The sequence below is a fragment of the Anoplophora glabripennis genome, unplaced genomic scaffold, assembly GCF_000390285.2.
Source record: "Anoplophora glabripennis isolate ALB-LARVAE unplaced genomic scaffold, Agla_2.0 scaffold383, whole genome shotgun sequence".
NCBI lineage: Eukaryota > Metazoa > Arthropoda > Insecta > Coleoptera > Cerambycidae > Anoplophora > Anoplophora glabripennis.
This window is the reverse complement of record NW_019416484.1, coordinates 224,239-243,908: the sequence shown is the minus strand read 5'-3', so window position 1 is coordinate 243,908 and position 19,670 is coordinate 224,239. Positions and strand designations below refer to the sequence as shown.

At 32.5% G+C, this 19,670-nt stretch overlaps 1 protein-coding gene across 1 annotated transcript in view; it reads left to right on the top strand.

Annotated features, from left to right (window-relative positions):
- Positions 1-19,670, top strand: part of LOC108909456 (fez family zinc finger protein 1-like) — a 61,680-nt gene that overhangs the window by 27,142 nt on the left and 14,868 nt on the right. Inside the window, exon 5 of the mRNA XM_018713797.1 lies at positions 6,911-7,061. Within this exon, the coding sequence (XP_018569313.1) occupies positions 6,911-7,061 (151 nt within the window). The remainder of the gene's footprint in view (positions 1-6,910; positions 7,062-19,670) is intronic.

Sequence of the window (19,670 nt, the reverse complement as noted above, 5' to 3'; positions counted from 1 at the left end):
TTACAGGAGAAAGATATTTAGAGTTTTTACAAAATGACCTTGTTCCAGCGCTTGCAGTAATTTTTCCTAACGATGATGACCCTGATATTCCTGATGACACCATATATTCGAGATTTTCTGAACAATTGTTTTCCTAGGAGATGGATCGGCACACGGGGCCGAGACTGGCCCGCGAGTTCCCCAGATCTTACACCCCTGGACTTTTCTTAGGGGGCTACTTAAAGTCCAAAGTGTACGTTAATAGACCACATAATTTAGAAGAACTCCAAAATTGTATTATAGATGAAAAACACAGAGTTACCCCAGAAATACATAATTCATAATGTGCAAGAAGAGTTTCTACACAGACTTGCGTATTGTCAAGAAGTCGGTGGGTGGCAATTCGAACACTTAATTTAGGTAGAAAACTTAATGAATTGTATTTGCTTGACATAGGAATTGTTATTTTTTTAATGAATAAAATTTACGTTTTCTTACATTCAATCGCCATTTACTCAAAAACTTTCCTATGTAAGATGGCAAAATTTTAATACTGTCGGATCGACAATGAAACGATCTTTCAGAATCAAGAAAAAAAATAGGGGGTTGCTATTTAAAAAAAATGTCGATAACGTCATTACTCGAAAACAAATGACGGTTGAAAATCGCCTTTTATGCTAAAATATGTATTTTTTAAATTAAAAATCGACCTGTTCGAAGATTTTTCCCAAAAAAAATTTGTTTCGTTTTTACTGAATTTATTCCATACTTTAGGCGCTACGGTATACGGTGATTCACAACTTATCTCAAAAAAAAATATGGGTTATACAGCGTCATTCGCGTAAATTCTACTACCCTAGCTTATTTACCTTTCTGTTTAGAAAAAATTGTATAGATTAAAGTTTTAGTAAATTTTCTTGCGATATCAAAGAAGTAGATTAATTAGATTGTTTTTTAATGTAACGTTCTAAATTGTGTCTTTTTTTAATCTTTTTTTTTTCAGATTACAGCAGTGTGTACTATGAACTCCCGCTGTTAAATTTACTTTTAAAAACTTAAATATTTTACTAGAAAAGGTGTTCAGTCATTCTGTTCTAGACAAAAGACAATGCCCTATGTTATCCACCTCCTTTCATTTTTTTTTTCTTTTTCATATAAATTACTAGGTGCTCTTTCTTTGTTTACTTTATTTTCGCCCCCTGTACGTAACGACGTAATTAATAATCCAGGATTTATATTTAGCTTTTTAGCCCATTTCAAGACACTTAACCAGCAAAAATCAATATATTTGAAAACCATTAGCGTCGTGCCAGATTGCACCCTCAAATATTTACCGACATCTATAGTCACACAAAGCACATGTGGGGAGGTCGAGCCACATGCAAACCGACGCATGAAATTGATTATTAGATTTACTGAAACCCCATAAGATTTTAATAAACCGGGTCTTTACTATTATCCCCGCGATTGGTGAATAATGTATTTATATCCAGGCCAACTCGGTGTACGATAAACTTTACGGTATTAAATCTACATCATTCTAAATCATAGTCAAGACCCGTAATGACCGAGCCATTTCTTGAACTCTCTCAATAAATAATGCAGTTTGGTTTAATCGGAAAATACTACTCATTAAATCTAAGCATACATTTCCTATCCCCATTTCATGAACTTTGATGGCTCAAACTGCCCGCTATCGATTGCCCCCCGACTCCTGCATGCCTGCTATCAATTAGAGACAACATAATTAACTGCCGTTTATGAAAGAAACATTAGAATGAATCATCTTCAAAGCTATTGCCTTATTTTCCAGATTTATATCGCCGATTCTAATCGAAATTTGCAGAAAGAAAATAATGGCAAATATTTAAAGTTATTAGGATCATGCAAATAACTTTTACAAATTCATCTTTTCATTACATTATTTTTGCTGAAAAAATAAATTATAACATATACAAAACTGGACGGTTTTCAAGAAAAGTAATTGTAAATTTAGGATTCTTTTGAGATCCAAACGAAAATAACGAAACTAAGTCCACATCAACATGAAAAAAATGAATCAAAATATCCTTGGAATACATAATAATATTTCTAGCACCAAAAGAGTTGCAAAATACATGAAAAGAGCATTAAAAGCACATGGAAGTCTCTAAAAACTTCGCAATAGGTCAAAAACATACAAACTAAATATCTCGATGATTCTGAGGATCACAGCATGAGATAAAAGACAATGCCACCAAGAGTTAAAGATTAATGACCTCGTAGATGAAAGGTGAATGACCCCGGTGGTGAAAGGCCAATGACTCCGGAGTTAAAAGGTCAAAGGGAATCTTTGACCTTTCGAAGTATTCGAGGTTTCTCCAAATATTTAAAATTATTTCAAAACACAAATATCTAGGCATTTTGAAATATTTTCATTTATTTAGTTAGTTTTTAAAGGCTTCCATTGCATTTCTAATACTATTTTGATGTATCTGCTACCGTTTTTGGTATATTTATGCAATTTGAAGTGACTTTGATGAACTTTGTTGTATTCTAAAGTAATTTCGATAGAATTTAATGTTTTTTTATGCCGTTTCCATTTACACTGACATATGTTAGAGCTGTTCTGATGTTTTTGAATGATTGTAAGTCTTCCCGAAGTCAGACATTTCCTCTCATTCAATGTACCAGTACTTGATTCTAGGGACCCACTTCAAGTTCATGAAATTTTATATCAAAATATAGTTACTTACCCCATGGCAGATAATCTTACCAAAGGGGAATCGTTTCCTGAAAATCCTCTTGGTGTTAGATATTCATCTCATTTATATTTACCATTTCCCAAAGACCAGCAAGTACATGAAATTTTATTCTAGAATAAGGAGTATAAGAAAATTGCGAAAAATCAATCAACTTCAAAAGTTAACCTCAAGGGTCACAGGTCAATTATCTTGAAGGTAAATGTTATGACCACTGTTGCCAAAGGCCAATAACCCCGAATGGGAAAACTTAATGCTATCAATGATCAAGAGTTAAAGAATTGAATTGAAGGAGTAAATATGACATCTTGTTGAAGCAGGTTCTACCCGAACATTGCGCGACAAATTGAAGTTTACCGTTGAACTGTGCATATAATACTCAAAGAACTGTTACTTTAACTTTACAAATAGTATAGGCACTCCTACCCATTGACTTTCCGCTTTGATAAAATTTGTATGAGTGGTTTATTGTGATATTATTAATTTAATAATATTATATTACAGTGGGTAGGTTTTTCCTGCTTTTCAATAAACTAAGGCAAATTGTTGCTCAAGGATCAACAGTTTTGTCATGAGAATATCGCAAAATAAGTATCCAGGACCTGACTAATATTTAAACAGTCTGAAATTTCTTATAATAGATCCTCTAGATTTCGTGCTTTTGTAAAAAAGGAGAACGTTGGAAGAAATCGGAAGCAGCTTTCTATACAAATTCCTGTATTACATTTCAGTTAAGATATAGTGTTTTCAATTATCTTTTCATTCACATAAAATAAGACAACTTTTCACCTGGAAAACTGACAGTATTATTGTTGTATAGTTTTTTTACAGTAAATACTCATTTTTTCCAAACGAGCTACAAGTACAATTACGACTAACAATAAGAGGTACTCAATATCTATTCGGGCCATAAGAAGACCATTTTTTTTTTTTTCAAGTAATGATACGTTTGTACACTAAACATTTATTTGTGTAACCTTTCATTTATTATAACGATCAATACGTTTTAATAATACAAGTCCCTATCATAATTCATATTTTACTATTATTTTAGTATGTACCTACCCCATATTTAATTTGTCATGATTTTGAAATATTAATACTCAAGTCATTAAATGGGACAGCTAATAGATTTGGTAATGCCTCAAACTGATGCAATCTTATTAAAATGTAAGCGGGAGCGATATGCTGGACAACTGTATTATTTAATTTTATTGTTATTAAACGTTTCCAATTTTTGTAATAGAGCATTAGGTGATCGTTTGAGTGCATATATTACCAGTTCACGGAAAAGAAATGCTGTTTATAGATGAGTAAATATAATGATTTAAACAGAACAAAGGGGCTGGTATTGGTATTATGGAGAGTGGGGGTCAGATAAGTGGGAGGTCAGCTTTTTTGAGGTAATTTTTTTTTTATCAATCGAGTCTGCACTGTAATTCTTAAGCCACAACTTAATCGAAAATAAACAAAGCAGCAACAAAATTAGACCATGAACAGTTTAAATTTAAGCAGAATCCGATCCTGTTCAGAACGCTTACGAAGAGCATTAGTTAAAATGCCGTATTGCCGCCTATGGAAGGGCGCTGCTGCCTACCAGTTGACTCTATACCTGGTGTGATATGACGAGATGACAGACGGGTAGAAAACAAACTACCACGTTAATTCGACAAACGGGGATACTTGAATACGTCACCGCTTCGTTTTGTTATATTTTTGTATATTTTCAGTTGGGTTTAGTTATTTCAGTGTTTAGTGACGGTCCAGTGCATTTTTGTGTTTTTATTTTCAAGTTACTGTGTGATTTTATGAAAAAGCATGTATACAAGAAAGAGTTGAATCAAGAAAGTGTTGATATGGTTAGAGCATATTTTTTATGAAGAGAAAAAATTATGTTGCAAAAAGATTATCCCAACCGTCAAGTACCGAAAAAGAAAATGTTTGTAAGATGTTCAATATTTATGAGATTATGGGAGCTTTGAACGCTAGTGTGGACGGGAACAAACTCACAGAGAGTGAGAAATGCCGTGGAAGAGGATTCTGGTACTCAAAGATTAGCCTCAAGATTTCAAGTATGTCATATGCTGCAAAAATCAGGTAAGTAAACAGATTATTTACTCATTTTCGTGTATTTCATGTATCATTATTTATTTGTTACTGTTTTAATTGTCTGTTAGATTACTTGTAAGGTACTGCTTCATAGTTTATCTTTAAAATAATTAAATTCGTTTATATGGGATGATAGGGCTCCTGGCGTAAATCCATTCAATAAAAGTCTTTATCCATGAAACTCAATTTATTAGTGATAAACTCGACAAGATGAAACAAGTCGATACCTAATTTTGACATCCTCGACCACGACCTCTTGTTGCACAAACTAGATAGGTTTGGTGTGTCTAAATGCAGTATTGCAACATTTTAAATCATATTTACAAAATAGGTATCAGTTTGTTCAATGTCGTGGTTTTAAGTCTCCTAAGTTTCATCAAATATCTGGTGTGCCTCAAGGACCTACACTCGGACCCTTACTCTTTGTTCTTTTCATAAACGACAACATGGCTGATCTGCAAGTTACACCATTTAATGTGGACAGATGACCTTAAACTATTGTGCGAAATAAACACCGTTGCTGATTGTTACATGTTACAGAATGCACTTAATGTCATATGCTGCAAAATGTCTGTGGTGTCAAAATATGTGTGTATGCTTCCAAGTGTAATATGTGTATATGTTAATATTAATGAGAGTGATAAAAATTATAAAGAGGTTTTCTAGATTGGATCAAGTGTTTTTCTCGTAAATTTTGTCTAGTCGAATTTGAATCTAAAAGTCTGTTGAGCCTCATTACCCAACAGTTTTGTAAAAATCGCAAAATATCGCAAAAAAAAAGGTAATCGTGAATCTCAAAAAATCTCGAATAAATGTCATGGATATGAATTACCAAAGAAATACGACTGTCTCGAACCAGGCTTTCTTTGATGTTGCTTTCACACATTTGTTTTCTTGTAGCAAACCCTTTTCTCTTCGAATGACCTATGCAGCGGCTTCTCCTTCTCTTCTGTCTATTCTGATTCTTTTATCTCTTTATCACTTATATCTTGGAATCCTTCTCATTCTTCTTCACTGTAGTCACCAAGTTTTTGAGGTAAATAGTCAAGGTGAGAGTGTAGGAAGTGCAATTTAAGATTCATCAAGCAACCTAACTGTTTGAAAAGAGTTCGCTATAAGAGAAGAAAAGTGTAAGAGCAACATCAAAGGAAGCCTTGTTTGAATCAGTCGAATTTATTTGGAAGTAAATCATATCCATGACATCATTCAAGATTTTTTGGGTTTTTTTGTGATATTTTGCGATTTTTGCAAAATTTTTGGGTAATGAGAGTTAACAGATTCGACTCCACGAAATTTATGAGAAGAACCTTGATCCAATCTGGAAGACCCCTTTATAAATTTTCTATATAAATATAACACGGTCGATAGCCGCACGGTTTAAGGCGTCAGTACTTAAATCGATGTGTGCTATCTGCCCGGGTTTCGAATTCCGCGGCCGGTAGACCGTAGATTAGCTATGCTTGTGCGGAGGATTGGCACCCTCTGTGCAGGGTGGAGGAATGTTGGCTTGGGTCAATGTGAGAGATTGACACCGGTTGGCATTTGACCACGCCCCTAATTAATGAGGTTTTCCAGGTTTCCCTCATTCCTGCACTGAATGGTGGTTAGGGCCTGCCAACATAAGTCGTTCCTGTGCGCAAATGTGACCTGCGTAATAATAATATGCCGCCTCCTCTCCCGCACAAGTCTCCGACTTCTGGGCTAATTCTCGTACTTAGAATGGGGTGTAGAGATATTATTATCATTATTCGTCTAAAAGTAGAGATTTCATAAAAAAAGTTTAAAATGTAATGGTTACANAATTTTTTACTATTTTTCAGATTTTTTTACAAAATCTGTGGGGGGATTCGGCTAACAGATTTCAAACTCGAGTTCAGCTTATACGCAAGAAACTTTCACTAACGTGATTTTCGACAATTACTCAAAATTTTTGGGGTGTTTGAGCTAAGCGGACTTCAGATTCAGATTCAGCACACAAAATACATAAATATATCTATAAAGATCACGATCAATTTTAATACGATTTCATCAAATCCGTCCGATTTATCTGCCCAAACACTAAGTCACGATTTTTGTTCCAGTGTCAGCAATGCGGGAAATCCTTCAAGAGATCGTCGACCCTCTCCACGCACCTCCTGATCCACTCGGACACGAGGCCCTACCCCTGCCAGTACTGCGGCAAGAGATTTCACCAGAAATCTGACATGAAAAAACACACCTACATCCACACGGGTAAGTTTTCCACATACGCTAACGGTAATGATACCCCTGGACTCCAAACAAATTACAAGCTTCACCGAGAAAGTTTAAATTTCACTGGAATATTGATGATTTCGAGTTACCGTTGCATTAAATATGAAACGTTCAAATGGCCTGCGCTGTCTTAAGTGTCCTGAATTAAGTATGAAATGATATATTCTGCCTACGTACAAACTTTAGGGATAGAGGACTTTATATAAATGATATGTTATTTGCCTCGTTCGTATTTTCTTTAGCACAAATTACATAAATTAGCGTCCTGTACGTAAATAATTTCAGAATCAAATTATTGTCCTGGAATATCTTTTAATATTGTACGCAGTCATCATGAGTGCCCCTTCGAATAAAAAAATCGTATTTTTTAAATTTATGAGCTATTCAGCGCGACGTTAATAATATATCAGCTCACGATTACTGTTGAAGAATTATTGGGTGATATCAGTTAAAATAATACAACTATTGGTTTCCAAGTTCTGTAAAATACGAGGGAAAGTCATAAAATAACAAGAATTAAAATTCGTCTTATTTTCTTATCGTCTCTGATGTATTTAAAGTGAACGCGGACAGCATTACTTTGTACTGGCCAGAAATATTACCCTTGTTAATTACCTGCCAACGCTAGAGTCGACGTTCGATCGCCCCTTTTGATAATTCCGCCAATTCTCCAGATGGATCTTCGCTGTCGTTTCTTGCCTTCCACCTCTCTGGTGTTGTCTTGACCCGTCGTCGAATATGGATGGGTTTCTGGATTTACGTTCTGTTACGCTGGTTTGCTGAAATTTGAGTGCTTTTTTAGGCAATCTGCGCCGGTATTCGGAGGTCGCTCTCCAAAACAGCATTGAGTTTTGCTGTGGACTGATAGACGGGGCGGTTTACAGTTCCTTGGCCAGCTTCGATCAATTCAAAACATCGGTGAAAATTTCGAAACTTGAACAGCGCTGTCTGGATGGCTGTCATAACAAGCCCGATGTTCTTTTATATGTACTACTCTACCTGACTAGTTTACAGCTTCTATGATTCGGATTCAAAACATGAGTGAAATTTTAAGCTTCTCGGTATACTATGTCAAAACACGTGACGCAAACAATTATTATAGCGACCCTATTCCAAAAAAAACATTGCTAAATTAAGAGGAACAATAAACATAAAAAGAAAGAAAATTACCCGTTTTTCGACATATTTTTCCCTATAACATTGAAAAAAAAAGTCATTGTTTATTTTCTGTTTATTTGACGATTTTCTATAAAGTTACAAAACCTGCGAATAGGGTTTCTGGTCGAGACTTCTCGAAGCAAGAATTCCCGGGAAGTCTGGCCTTACTCGAGACGAGAAAAAAGTGTCGAGAAATCGAGAAANAACATCGGTGAAAATTTCGAAACTTGAACAGCGCTGTCTGGATGGCTGTCATAACAAGCCCGATGTTCTTTTATATGTACTACTCTACCTGACTAGTTTAAAGCTTCTTTGATTCGGATTCAAAACATGAGTGAAATTTTAAGCTTCTCGGTATACTATGTCAAAACACGTGACGCAAACAATTATTATAGCGACCCTATACCAAAACATTGCTAAATTAAGGGGAACAATAAACATAAAAAGAAAGAAAATTACCCGTTTTTCGACATATTTTTCCCTATAACATTGAAAAAAAAGTCATTGTTTATTTTTTGTTTATTTGACGATTTTCTATAAAGTTACAAAAACTGCGAATCAAAAAAGTTGAATTTTGCATTAACAATAGTAGAAAACCATATGTATATTTGGAGAAATTTTTAAAATAAGTAAATAGTTATAAATATTGATGAAACGTTGTGAACAAATAGTAAAACGTATGTTAATTCTACCCTAAGAATTTTGCAGCGATCGATCGCTTGGTTTTCGATTGACAGGATTGTTAATTAAGAAAATTTCAAAAAGTTTATTGCGTACCGTGGGTTTAAATTAAGGTTTAGAAAGTGTACACAATTTTTTAGAGATACTTGTTGTCATAATAAACAATGATCAATACTAAAAATACCTATTTTTACATTTTTATAACTATTTAGAATTTTTTTAAATTTTTAAACATTTTACTGCGCAGGAAATTTTCTGTGCAATCAATAAAATCCTGCACACATAAAAAATACGTCGTAACCCCTCGCATTTTAGTCAAATGCGACAACATTCTACTGTGTAGATTCTGAGATATAGAAGTGTAAAGTTCATAATAATTTATAGCTTAGGTAATCGTGATGTCGAGAAAAAAATATATGTTTTTATAGTTAACTACAAGTACTTTCAATATTCGGTTAATGCATTTTCGGCAAATAAAAGCTTAATGAAAGAAAAATCAAGAAGGAAATCAAGATTTTGTCGATTGCGTAGAAAATTTCCTGGGCAATAAATATAATTTTTTATATGTACATAGAAGTCGAAATATGTTCAAATAGGAAATTTCGTGTTTGAATTAAAAGTTTCGAGTTTGATAGAAGCTTCGAATTTGCATGGGAAATTTCCAATTTAAAATTAAATTCGGAATTTTTTTTATTTCTATTCGATGTTTTGTTTTGAAATTTAAATTTCGAGTTTGTCGTGAAATTTCAGGTTTGATTTGAGTGTGAAACGTAGAATTTCTAGTTTGAACTTGAAATTTCGGATGTGAATTAAAATTATTTCGTAAATATCCTGTTTTAACAACTGTAAATTTCATGTTTAAGTTCGAAATTTTGTAAATAATAAAAAATATGGCCCTTCTACGATTTCGTACATTTGCAAATGAGTAAAATATTCGTAAAAATTAAGATGTGAATCATATGAGACGCTGAATCAAATCAGAATGGTTCTAAATTGAACCCCTGTGGTAACCATGAAGATTCCTTCCAAACATACTTAAAAAATGAATAGGATATTAAATACCTACTGATGCGTCTCTCGCTCTCTCTTTAAAAATGAATCGTGTCGAATCCATGTTAATATTAATTACTTTTTGGCGAAATTGAAGTGAATGCGGTGGAAGTAATTGCGTCGGAAGCCCATTTAGTGAAAACAACCAATACATTACATTTACCAATCTGATAGAAGTGACGTTAACAAATGACATATCAGATAATAAAAGCTTTTTTCTTGTCCGCACAGACACACACACAACCTTCGCAATTAGAATTGAATTTCTGTTCTCATAAATGTCCTGCTCGAATGTCATATCTATCAATATAGACGACACGTCGCAAAAAAGCAATAACATATATTATTCGTTGCAAAACAGATTCATGATATTCTAATATTTAAGTAAGTAATTTTGTCCAGGCTCTCGTATAGGCGAGCGGTTCACCCCTAAAAAGATGCTTCTAAATGAAGGTAACCGACTAAATTTCTAAAACAAAAACCTATAGCATGAAACTTTTTTTATTTTATAAAGTGTATTTTTCTGATAATTTACATATTTTTTTTTATATTTTTCGGCGTGGTCAGTCAATTATCAACAAAAAAGTTGTAAAAAAAAAATTACTCGCCGAATGGCTTTGAAAACAGTTTTCAAACACTTTTTGTTCTGTGACAAAAATCCGAAAAATGCTTCATTTCCGAGATATCTACAAATTAATGTGAAAAAAGTGATGAAATCGACAAACTTTCCGAATTTTTTTCTCAAAAACTACTGAACAGAGTTTAATTCTAAAAAAAGCATAATAATCGGCAGATCCTTTACTTGAAGATATATTTTTTTGGTATAGGTCAATTATTTTATTGAAGTTCTAAAGCGAGTAAAAAAACAGTCTATAAGTAGTGAAATTGTAACTCTAGATCCATTGACACATGCACATGTATGGAAAATCGAAAATGGTTGTTTGGATTTTAATTATTTCGAAGGAGAAACTGCGTTAGATATGCTTCAAAAATATATTTGTTCTTGTACTGGAAAATGTTCTTCGAAAAATTGTAACTGTTTGTCATCGAACCTGGAATGCTGTGCAGTCTGTGTGTGCTCAGATGAATGTCAAAATGTTCCATCCGAAATTGATGAAACGTTAAAAAAAATTAATTAAAAAAGAAATTAATATACTTTTATTGCTTTTAATATTTTTGTAAAATAAAAATAAAATAATTATCCTATACAATAAATTATCCAATTACTTTTTTATTTTTCGAGACCGCTAGGTCAATTTATTATTATTAGGTTAATTTTACGATTTAAAAAGCTTATTTAGTTTAGTTTTGATATAACTTTCAAGTCAATTTTAGCCATTTATAAAACCAAAAATCGAATATTTAAATTTTACTAATTACTTGCAAAAACCTTACTCCGGCTACAAAACCAAACAAAATGATCTTTTGAACATTTGTACTGTTAACATATAATACAAATAATATTTGTATATAAAATCATAGTGTTTATTGTAAATGTAATCTAATCCAAGATATTGTAAAAAGAAAATTTAAATTTGAAGTGTTATCATAATTTTCTTTAAAATACTTTTTTTTACTCGCTTTAGACCTTCGATAAAATGATTGGCCCATAACAAAAAAGTATATCTTAAAGTAGAAAATCTGCCGATTATTATGATTTTTTAGAATTAAAATCTGTTCAGTAGTTTTTGAAACAAAAATATCGAAAAATTTGTTGATTTCGTCACTTTTTTCACATTAAATTGTAAATATCTCGGAAACGAAGCATTTTTCGAATTTTTGTCAAAGAGCAAAATGTGTTTATTTTGGTCCATTTTCAAAACTTTTCAAAGCCATTCGGAGAGTAATTTTTTTTTACAACTTTTTTGTTTATAACAATTGACTGACCACGCCGAAAAATATAAAAAAATATGTAAATTATCAGAAAAATACACTTTATAAAATAAAAAAGTTTCATGCTGTAGGTTTTTGTTTTAAAAATTTAGTCGGTTAATGCCTTTTTTTAGGGGGTGAACGGCTCCTCGCCTAGTATATCGTATATTCAAGTTACTTTTGCTTTTATAACTGTGTCTGTCTCTTTTTTAATTTGAATCTACCAATGATGTCTTTGCCGCATGCTTCTTTCTAATCTAAATCTACCAAGAATTATGCATAAGCGTACATCATCAACAATTATTATTATTTAAATACGGCTTTAGTTATTAACTAGGTTTATCCAACATATTGTAAGTCTTATTTGTCGTTTCCGCTATATTTTTGTGAAATATTGATTGAGTCAACAATTAAACCTGCTTTGTGTGTGTAGTTTGGAAACGAAGCTTTCTGTAATGGAATAGAGTCATAACCGTTCATAACAAATATTATGCCTGCTCTATTAATTCGATGCTTTTAATACCAGAAATGGCCCTAAACTCGAGGTTAGATCAATAAGGCCTCGGCAAAGAAATAAATTGAATTAAACGAGACACCGAGAGGCCAACCGAGCAAAACGGCGCATATTTGTTTTAGATATTCATTTTAGATAGCAAGCAAATAGCAATCATGAAATTTGTTCGCTTGTGTCGGTGTTTGCCTGTTGAATAATTTAGGGAAATATCACGTCAGTTTCTTTTTCTGGTGTTGGTGGTGTTTGTTTTGGTAACGGGTGTTACAGGCAACACATTTTGTGTTGGAATCGGAAGATAGGTGAAATTCGTATCTAAATAAACGTATAGTTTGTTGAAAACCATTTTTGCGCTAGGTCTACAATTTTTCACACAAAGTCTCTAAATAATAATAAATAACATTAATTCATTTGGTTTATAATTTTTCTGTAATGGAAAGTATTTTTTAAATAAATTTTCTCAAACTCTATGGCTCATAGAAATAGAAGCGTTTTATTTTAACATTGTCTAAAACTTCATTTTGACTAAACAGTGGAAAAGTCCACATACAGGCTGTTACAAATTCGCTTCCCACTACAGGAATCTCGGAAACGGTAAGAAATACGAAATAACTTTAATCGGGTCAAAGTTGCATAATCAGGGGATCAACATTATGCCTTTAAAAAATCAAGGCTAACATGATTAGTTTTTGAAATATTTGAAAAAAAAGAAATTTTGGAAATTCGTTTTTGTTTCATATGACTTCATGACCCGAACCAAATTCAGACGTCTATATGACGGATGAACTAGTGAAAATTCATTACGAATACGGAGAGTGTGTAGCTGAGACTATTTTCCTCCTTGCAATAGTAATTACTCAATTCCAAATTTCATTCTTATCATATTTTGAATTGCTTTAGAGATATCTGCAAAGAAACTACTTTCAGGGGCTCACATTTAAGGGGCTGTGACCCATTTAGGACAGAATTCCCCGCCTACGTTGATATATATTTTTGTCTTGTTGTTAGTCGTAGAATGCGCCGGTAAAATATCGTATTATAATTCCGGAACACCCTTCGCATTAATTAGAGCCCTGGTGTAAGTGAATCTGCATCGACAGAGGAAGACCCACGATGGCACGTTGCCATGGCGCAACAATGTCATCAGTGGTGCTTCAGCAATGTAACGATAATGATAATGTCATAATGGAAATGCACGCAAACGACGCGAGAACGGAAGTCCACTAAGCGGCTGACGGTGGGGTGTAACTCTGATTCCTCCTGGTTTCCTGCACAACACGCGACTCTCACACGTCGCGCACACCATCCCCAGCTCGTAGTTTCGCTTAGTTAGTCACTGATGTGAACCGAATTAAAAGTTTCAGGCTCTTTATTTATTATTTATATAGCAGATGGGGGTTTTACAGTCGAGGAATAATCCATCGCTCTAGTTAAAGTAGTTCAAATCAATTTTTCTTCAATGGGTATAATTTATTGACCAACAGATTGAAATTCCAGTTACAGGATAAATGAAATACATAGGTACATTAAAAATATACTATTACTACTGCTAGACAAAATATAACCCCGTAAACCAAACGGCATTGTGAGAATCACCTGAATATGCACTTTTTTGTATATAAACCAAATACATACACTGTGTCTCAAAAATCCAGATATCTAGATTAATAGTGAGTTTTATGTACTTAAAGTACTTCAGAAAATACATTCCTTTTGTGTGTAAACAAATGGTTCCCCCATTTTTTAAGTTGCACAGTATGGTTTGTGATACGTCATTTGAAAGATAATTTAATTATCTTTACAGTCATGTAAAGTTTTCTGGAAAATTTTAGAAAAAATTCAAGAGTTATTTATTAAATAAAGTTTGTCGAGTAATAATCATTACCGCATGTGTCATTTTATAATAAAGTAACTTTGTAAAAAAATATTCGATTTGTCAAATTAGTTCATTAAATATTTAATCAAATATGGTTCTAAATGAAAGAGAACGATTTTGACTATGAGAGGATGAAAATCAACTGTGTGAAGAATAATACAAAGGTTTTGAAGTAACTGAAACCGTGAAAGACAAACCCCGATCAGGACACCCAAGAACTATAACTAATGACGACAATGCTGTTGAGTTTTGTCGAAGATTATATTTGCCGAATTTTAATAGTTATTTTTGTATATAGTGCGCGAAATGCTACTTTGGTGATCGAGAATTGAATTTTTTAACGAGGCGAAGCCGAGTTAAAAAATTATTCGAGACCATCAAAGTAGTTCGCGCACGAGATGCAAACAATATTTTTTCTACAAACGTCAAAATCTATCTCTTAAAAATATTATAAATAAGTAAAATGCCTAATTTATTATAGAAAATAGTGTTGAGCTGGCTTAAAATGTCTTTCCTAATCAAATTTTCACTGTTACTATGGAAACAAAGTGGCTGTTGTTGACAACAATAATAATTATTTTAATGTGACGTTTGTTAATATTGTAAATAATAACTAAAGTTATTGTAAAATTCTATCATTATTTTAAAAGTATTTCATTGTTATTGATTTAAAAATAAATAATAATTTGGAGTTTTGCTTCATTTTTTCAAAGATTGAAATACAAAACTGTTATTAATTTACATGTAGTGTGCGAAATACTTCGCACCCTAGTGCGCGAAGTATTTCGCGCACGGTGTCATGGAAACGTAAGAATCCGAAAAAAAGTGTCACTTCGCATATTGTTGTCAATGCACAAACCTTGTCATTTTTTGACGTTTGTAGAAAAAAACACTTATAAACCTTACAAAATACATTTACTTAGAACACACCCAGAGACCTCAACAAATAAATACGAGGGCTGGTATTATTGGTACTATCATTATTGGTACGTTTGTAATTTATGGCAACTTAAATGGCCAAAAGTACGAACAAATGTTACGTAATCAAATTGTACCAGCTTTACAAAACTTAGACATTAATTTTGACATAATATGGTTTCAACAGGACGGTACAACACCTCATTTTGCTATTGGAGTTCGGCAATTCCTGGAGCAAATGTTTCCGAATAGATCGATTGGGAGAAGGAGTGCTATTGAATGGCTAGCACGCTCTCCTGATATGACACCCCTAGATTACTTCTTTTGGGAACATTTAAAAAATAATGTTTATAAAACGAAGCCATTAAATGTGGACGACTTGGGGAACAGAATAGTTGAGCAATCGCAAAAAATGACTATGTGAAACTTTAATAAACGTTGTGACGTCGTCCTACTATTGGTTGGGATATTGCCAAATTGAGGGTGGGAGACAGTTTGAACATTTATTAAAATAAATTCTTTATTCAATGTATAATCCAAATTTTTCCAAAAAACTTTACATTACTGTAAAGAAAGTGAAATTATTAAATGTAAACATTTCTTTATGTATATCAAAAAATGACAAAAGGAATGTAACGAGCGTTCAAATAAAAACGTGGTCAAGTTGGTTCTGGAAATTTGGACGTAGGGCGTAGCGTATAGCAAATGAACTTAAACGTCATCTGTCAAAGCGCTATATCGCCGCTATCAATTTGAATATTTTCGTTTNAATATTGGCATGATTTTAAACTTTTAAAAAATAAAGAAATTTACGCTGTACATTTTGGACATTATACACAATAGATACCAAATACAAAACAAATAAAAATGTGAACGAATTGCACTTTCCTTAAGTTTTCTATAATCCATAAACTATTAAAAAATAAACAAACGAACCTTATTTAAAGTGAGGTTATTTTATCTCCACCAGAAACTCGTGAAACGCAATTGATACCAACTATATTTAAACAATAAAATTTGGTAAGCAACTAAATTCTAGTTCGACTTATATTGGCAACATTGCGAAATCTTGTTACAATTAGTGTCGTCTTCGAAGGCTTGATTTCTGTGAATAAATAAAGGCAAAAGTTGACCTTAACTTTATATTTTTTAATATTTGTTTTTCCGACTAATGTACTTTTACTGTTAATGGTTTTGTCAATCGTCACAATTTGAGGTACTGGAGTGATCAAAATCCTCACTGGATGAGAAGAACACACCCAGAGACCTCAAAAAATAAATACGTGGGCTGGTATATTTGTAATTTATGGTAACTTAAATGGTCAAAAGTACGAACAAATGTTACGTAATCAAATTGTACCAACTTTACAAAACTTAGACATTAATTTTGATAGAAAATGGTTTCAGCAGGACGGAACAACACCTCATTTTGCTATTGCAGTTCGGCAATCCCTGGATCAAATGTTTCCGAATAGATGGATTGTGAGAAGGGGTACTATCGAATGGCCAGCACGCTCTCCTGATATAACACCCCTAGATTACTTCTTTTGGGAATATTTAAAAAATAATGTTTATAAAACAAAGCCAGTAAATGTAGACGACTTGAGGCACAGAATATTTGAGCAATCGCAAAAAATGACTATGTGAGACTTTAATAAACGTTGTGACGTCGTTCTACTATAGGTTGGGATATTGCCAAATTAAGGATGGGAGACAGTTTGAACATTTATTAAAATAGATTCTTTATTCAATGTATAATCGCATAATAGTGATATTTTATCGTTTGTATTTTTTAATAACGGTGTGTATTTAAGATCCTTTGTTTTCTAAAATTTTCCAGAAAACTTTACATTACTGTAAAGAAAGTGAAATTATTTTTCAAATGATATCACAAGCCATACCATGCAATTTGAAAAAATGAGGGGAACCTTGTGGGGGAAGGGGGGGGGGTAAATGTAACAATTTGTTTATAAGCAAAAAATGACAAAAGGAATGTATTTTCTGAACTTTACCTAAAACTCACTATTAATCTAGATATCTTGCTATTCCGGGACTTTTGGGACAGAGTATAATACATAATTAACTAAGTTATATTTAAACAATAACAATATAACACTAATCAATAAATTTAATAGTGACATGATTAATAACATAGACCATAAAATCTAGAAAAGGTTTGGCGCCAGCATCCAACTTTTAAACTTAAAAAATAAAGAAATTTACGCTGTACATTTTGGACATTATACACAATAGATACCAAATACAAAACAAATGAACAATACTCANCCATGAAAAAGTGTCTTAAGGGGGTTCCTCGCCGAAAAGCGTAGCACTATCAGATTCCCCATGTCATAAAACCCCTGTGCACCAAATTTAGTTATTCTCGTACAACAGGGTACCGAGATATAAGAAAAAGACTATTTTTAGGGGCAGACTTCAGGGGGCTGTAACTCCGAAACAGGGGGCCAGTTGGCAAAAAGAAAAAATACGGGTCCCCTAAATTTGTCTTAAGAATCTATGACCAAATTTTGTTGCATGAATTTCCGGACACCCTGTACTACTATTGCTATACAAAATATAACTCTCCTAAACCAAACGGCACTGTGAGGATCACCTGAATATGCACTTATTTGCATATAAACCCAATACATACACTGTGTCCCAAAAGTCCCGGAACAGCAAGATATCTAGATTAATAGTGAGTTTTACATGAAGTTCAGATATACTTCAAAAAATACATTCCTTCAGTGTGTAAACAAATGGTTCCCCCATTTTTTAAATTACACAGTATGGTTTGTGGATAAGTCATTTGAAAGATAATTTCATTATCTTTACAGTCATGTAAAGTTTTCTGGAAAATTTTAGAAAAAATTCAAAAAGTTATTTATTTAAATAAAGTTTATCGAGTAATAATCATTACCGCATTTGTCATTTTATAATAAAGTAACTTTGTAAAAGAGATATTCGATTTGTCAAATTTGTTCATTAAATATTTTAATCAAATGAAAGAGACCGATTTTGATTATGAGAGGATATGGCGATCTCAAAAGGTCATTTGATCAAGTGGTTCATTTATTTAATGATATGTTTCCAAACAGAGCGCAAGTAGTAGATCATCTATTTGCCGAATTTTAAAAACAAACTCTTATAAACCTTACAAAATACATTTACTGCAAAAGTAAAGATGATTATGATCGAAGGCTAGACGACACTAATTGTAACAAGATTTCACAGCGTTGCCAACTTAACATATATAGTTACTTACCAAAGTCAGTTTAATATCAAAGTGGTGTCGCGGAAAAATTTAAAATACTTTGTAGGTAGTTCTCATTAAATAAAATAATACTAAAGTAACAAAATGAATGCATAATGACACCCAATATTAATAAATTAAGCGTAAAATTTTGTGGTAACCTTTTCTTGTTTTTTTATGTAAATGTACGTAAAATTAATTGTATATCACGATCTTATATTTTCCACAAATACCAATTTTAAAATCACAAAAAGTCATCTGCTAAACTACTAACTTTTACCAAGTTATAATAGTATTATATTGTTTAGTTTATTTTGCTAAACAGGTTTATGAAAGGTAAGTGAATTGGTGCAATTCTTGGGTGCAATAAGTATTAAAGACTAAAAACTTTGACTGAAATATTGAGAGAATATTTCAATCAACACCAAAATATATTTTTTTAGGTTAGAAAGAATACACAAGGTATATTTTTTACCGTGGCAATATTCCTTAATGATTATCTTAATATATACTCACCTAAAATTGTTAATGTACTTAGGTAAAACAACAATTGTGCGGTATCAGAAATTAAAAGGTCGATGAAGAAAAAATGAGAGGGTAGTGCAGATGAATAGATCAGAAGGATCAGTACACTCAGTAGTTGCTGCAGTTTGACAATGATTTCACAACAATCAATAATCAACCCCTGGCTGATAACACCAGTGCATTTTTTTTAGGAAAAGTGTAATATTTAAATGCAAATTAAAAGACTTACTAGACTAATAGTTAGAATTTTATTTAGATTCATTTACAGAAATTCTAGACTTATTGCTATACAAAATGTTTACTAATGAATTTTTCTGTCTGAAATTATACAAAATATAAATCGATATACTCAAGACGTAGAGTGTAGATGCGGAATATTTATGTTTGTCTTACATTAAAAATACATAGTAAAATGTGGAAAAAAAAACAATAATTCTTTTAATGAAAAATGTATGATATGTAAGTCGGAGACGCTTTCATTATAATCAATGTAGCTATAAAAAAAAACAAAACAAATAAAAATGTGAACGAATGGCACTTTCCTTAAGTTTTCTATAATCCATAAACTATTAAAAAATAAACAAACGAACCTTATTTAAAGTGAGGTTATTTTACCTCCACCAGAAACTCGTGAAACGCAATTGATACCAACTATATTTAAACAATAAAATTTGGTAAGCAACTAAATTCTAGTTCGACTTATATTGGCAACATTGCGAAATCTTGTTACAATTAGTGTCGTCT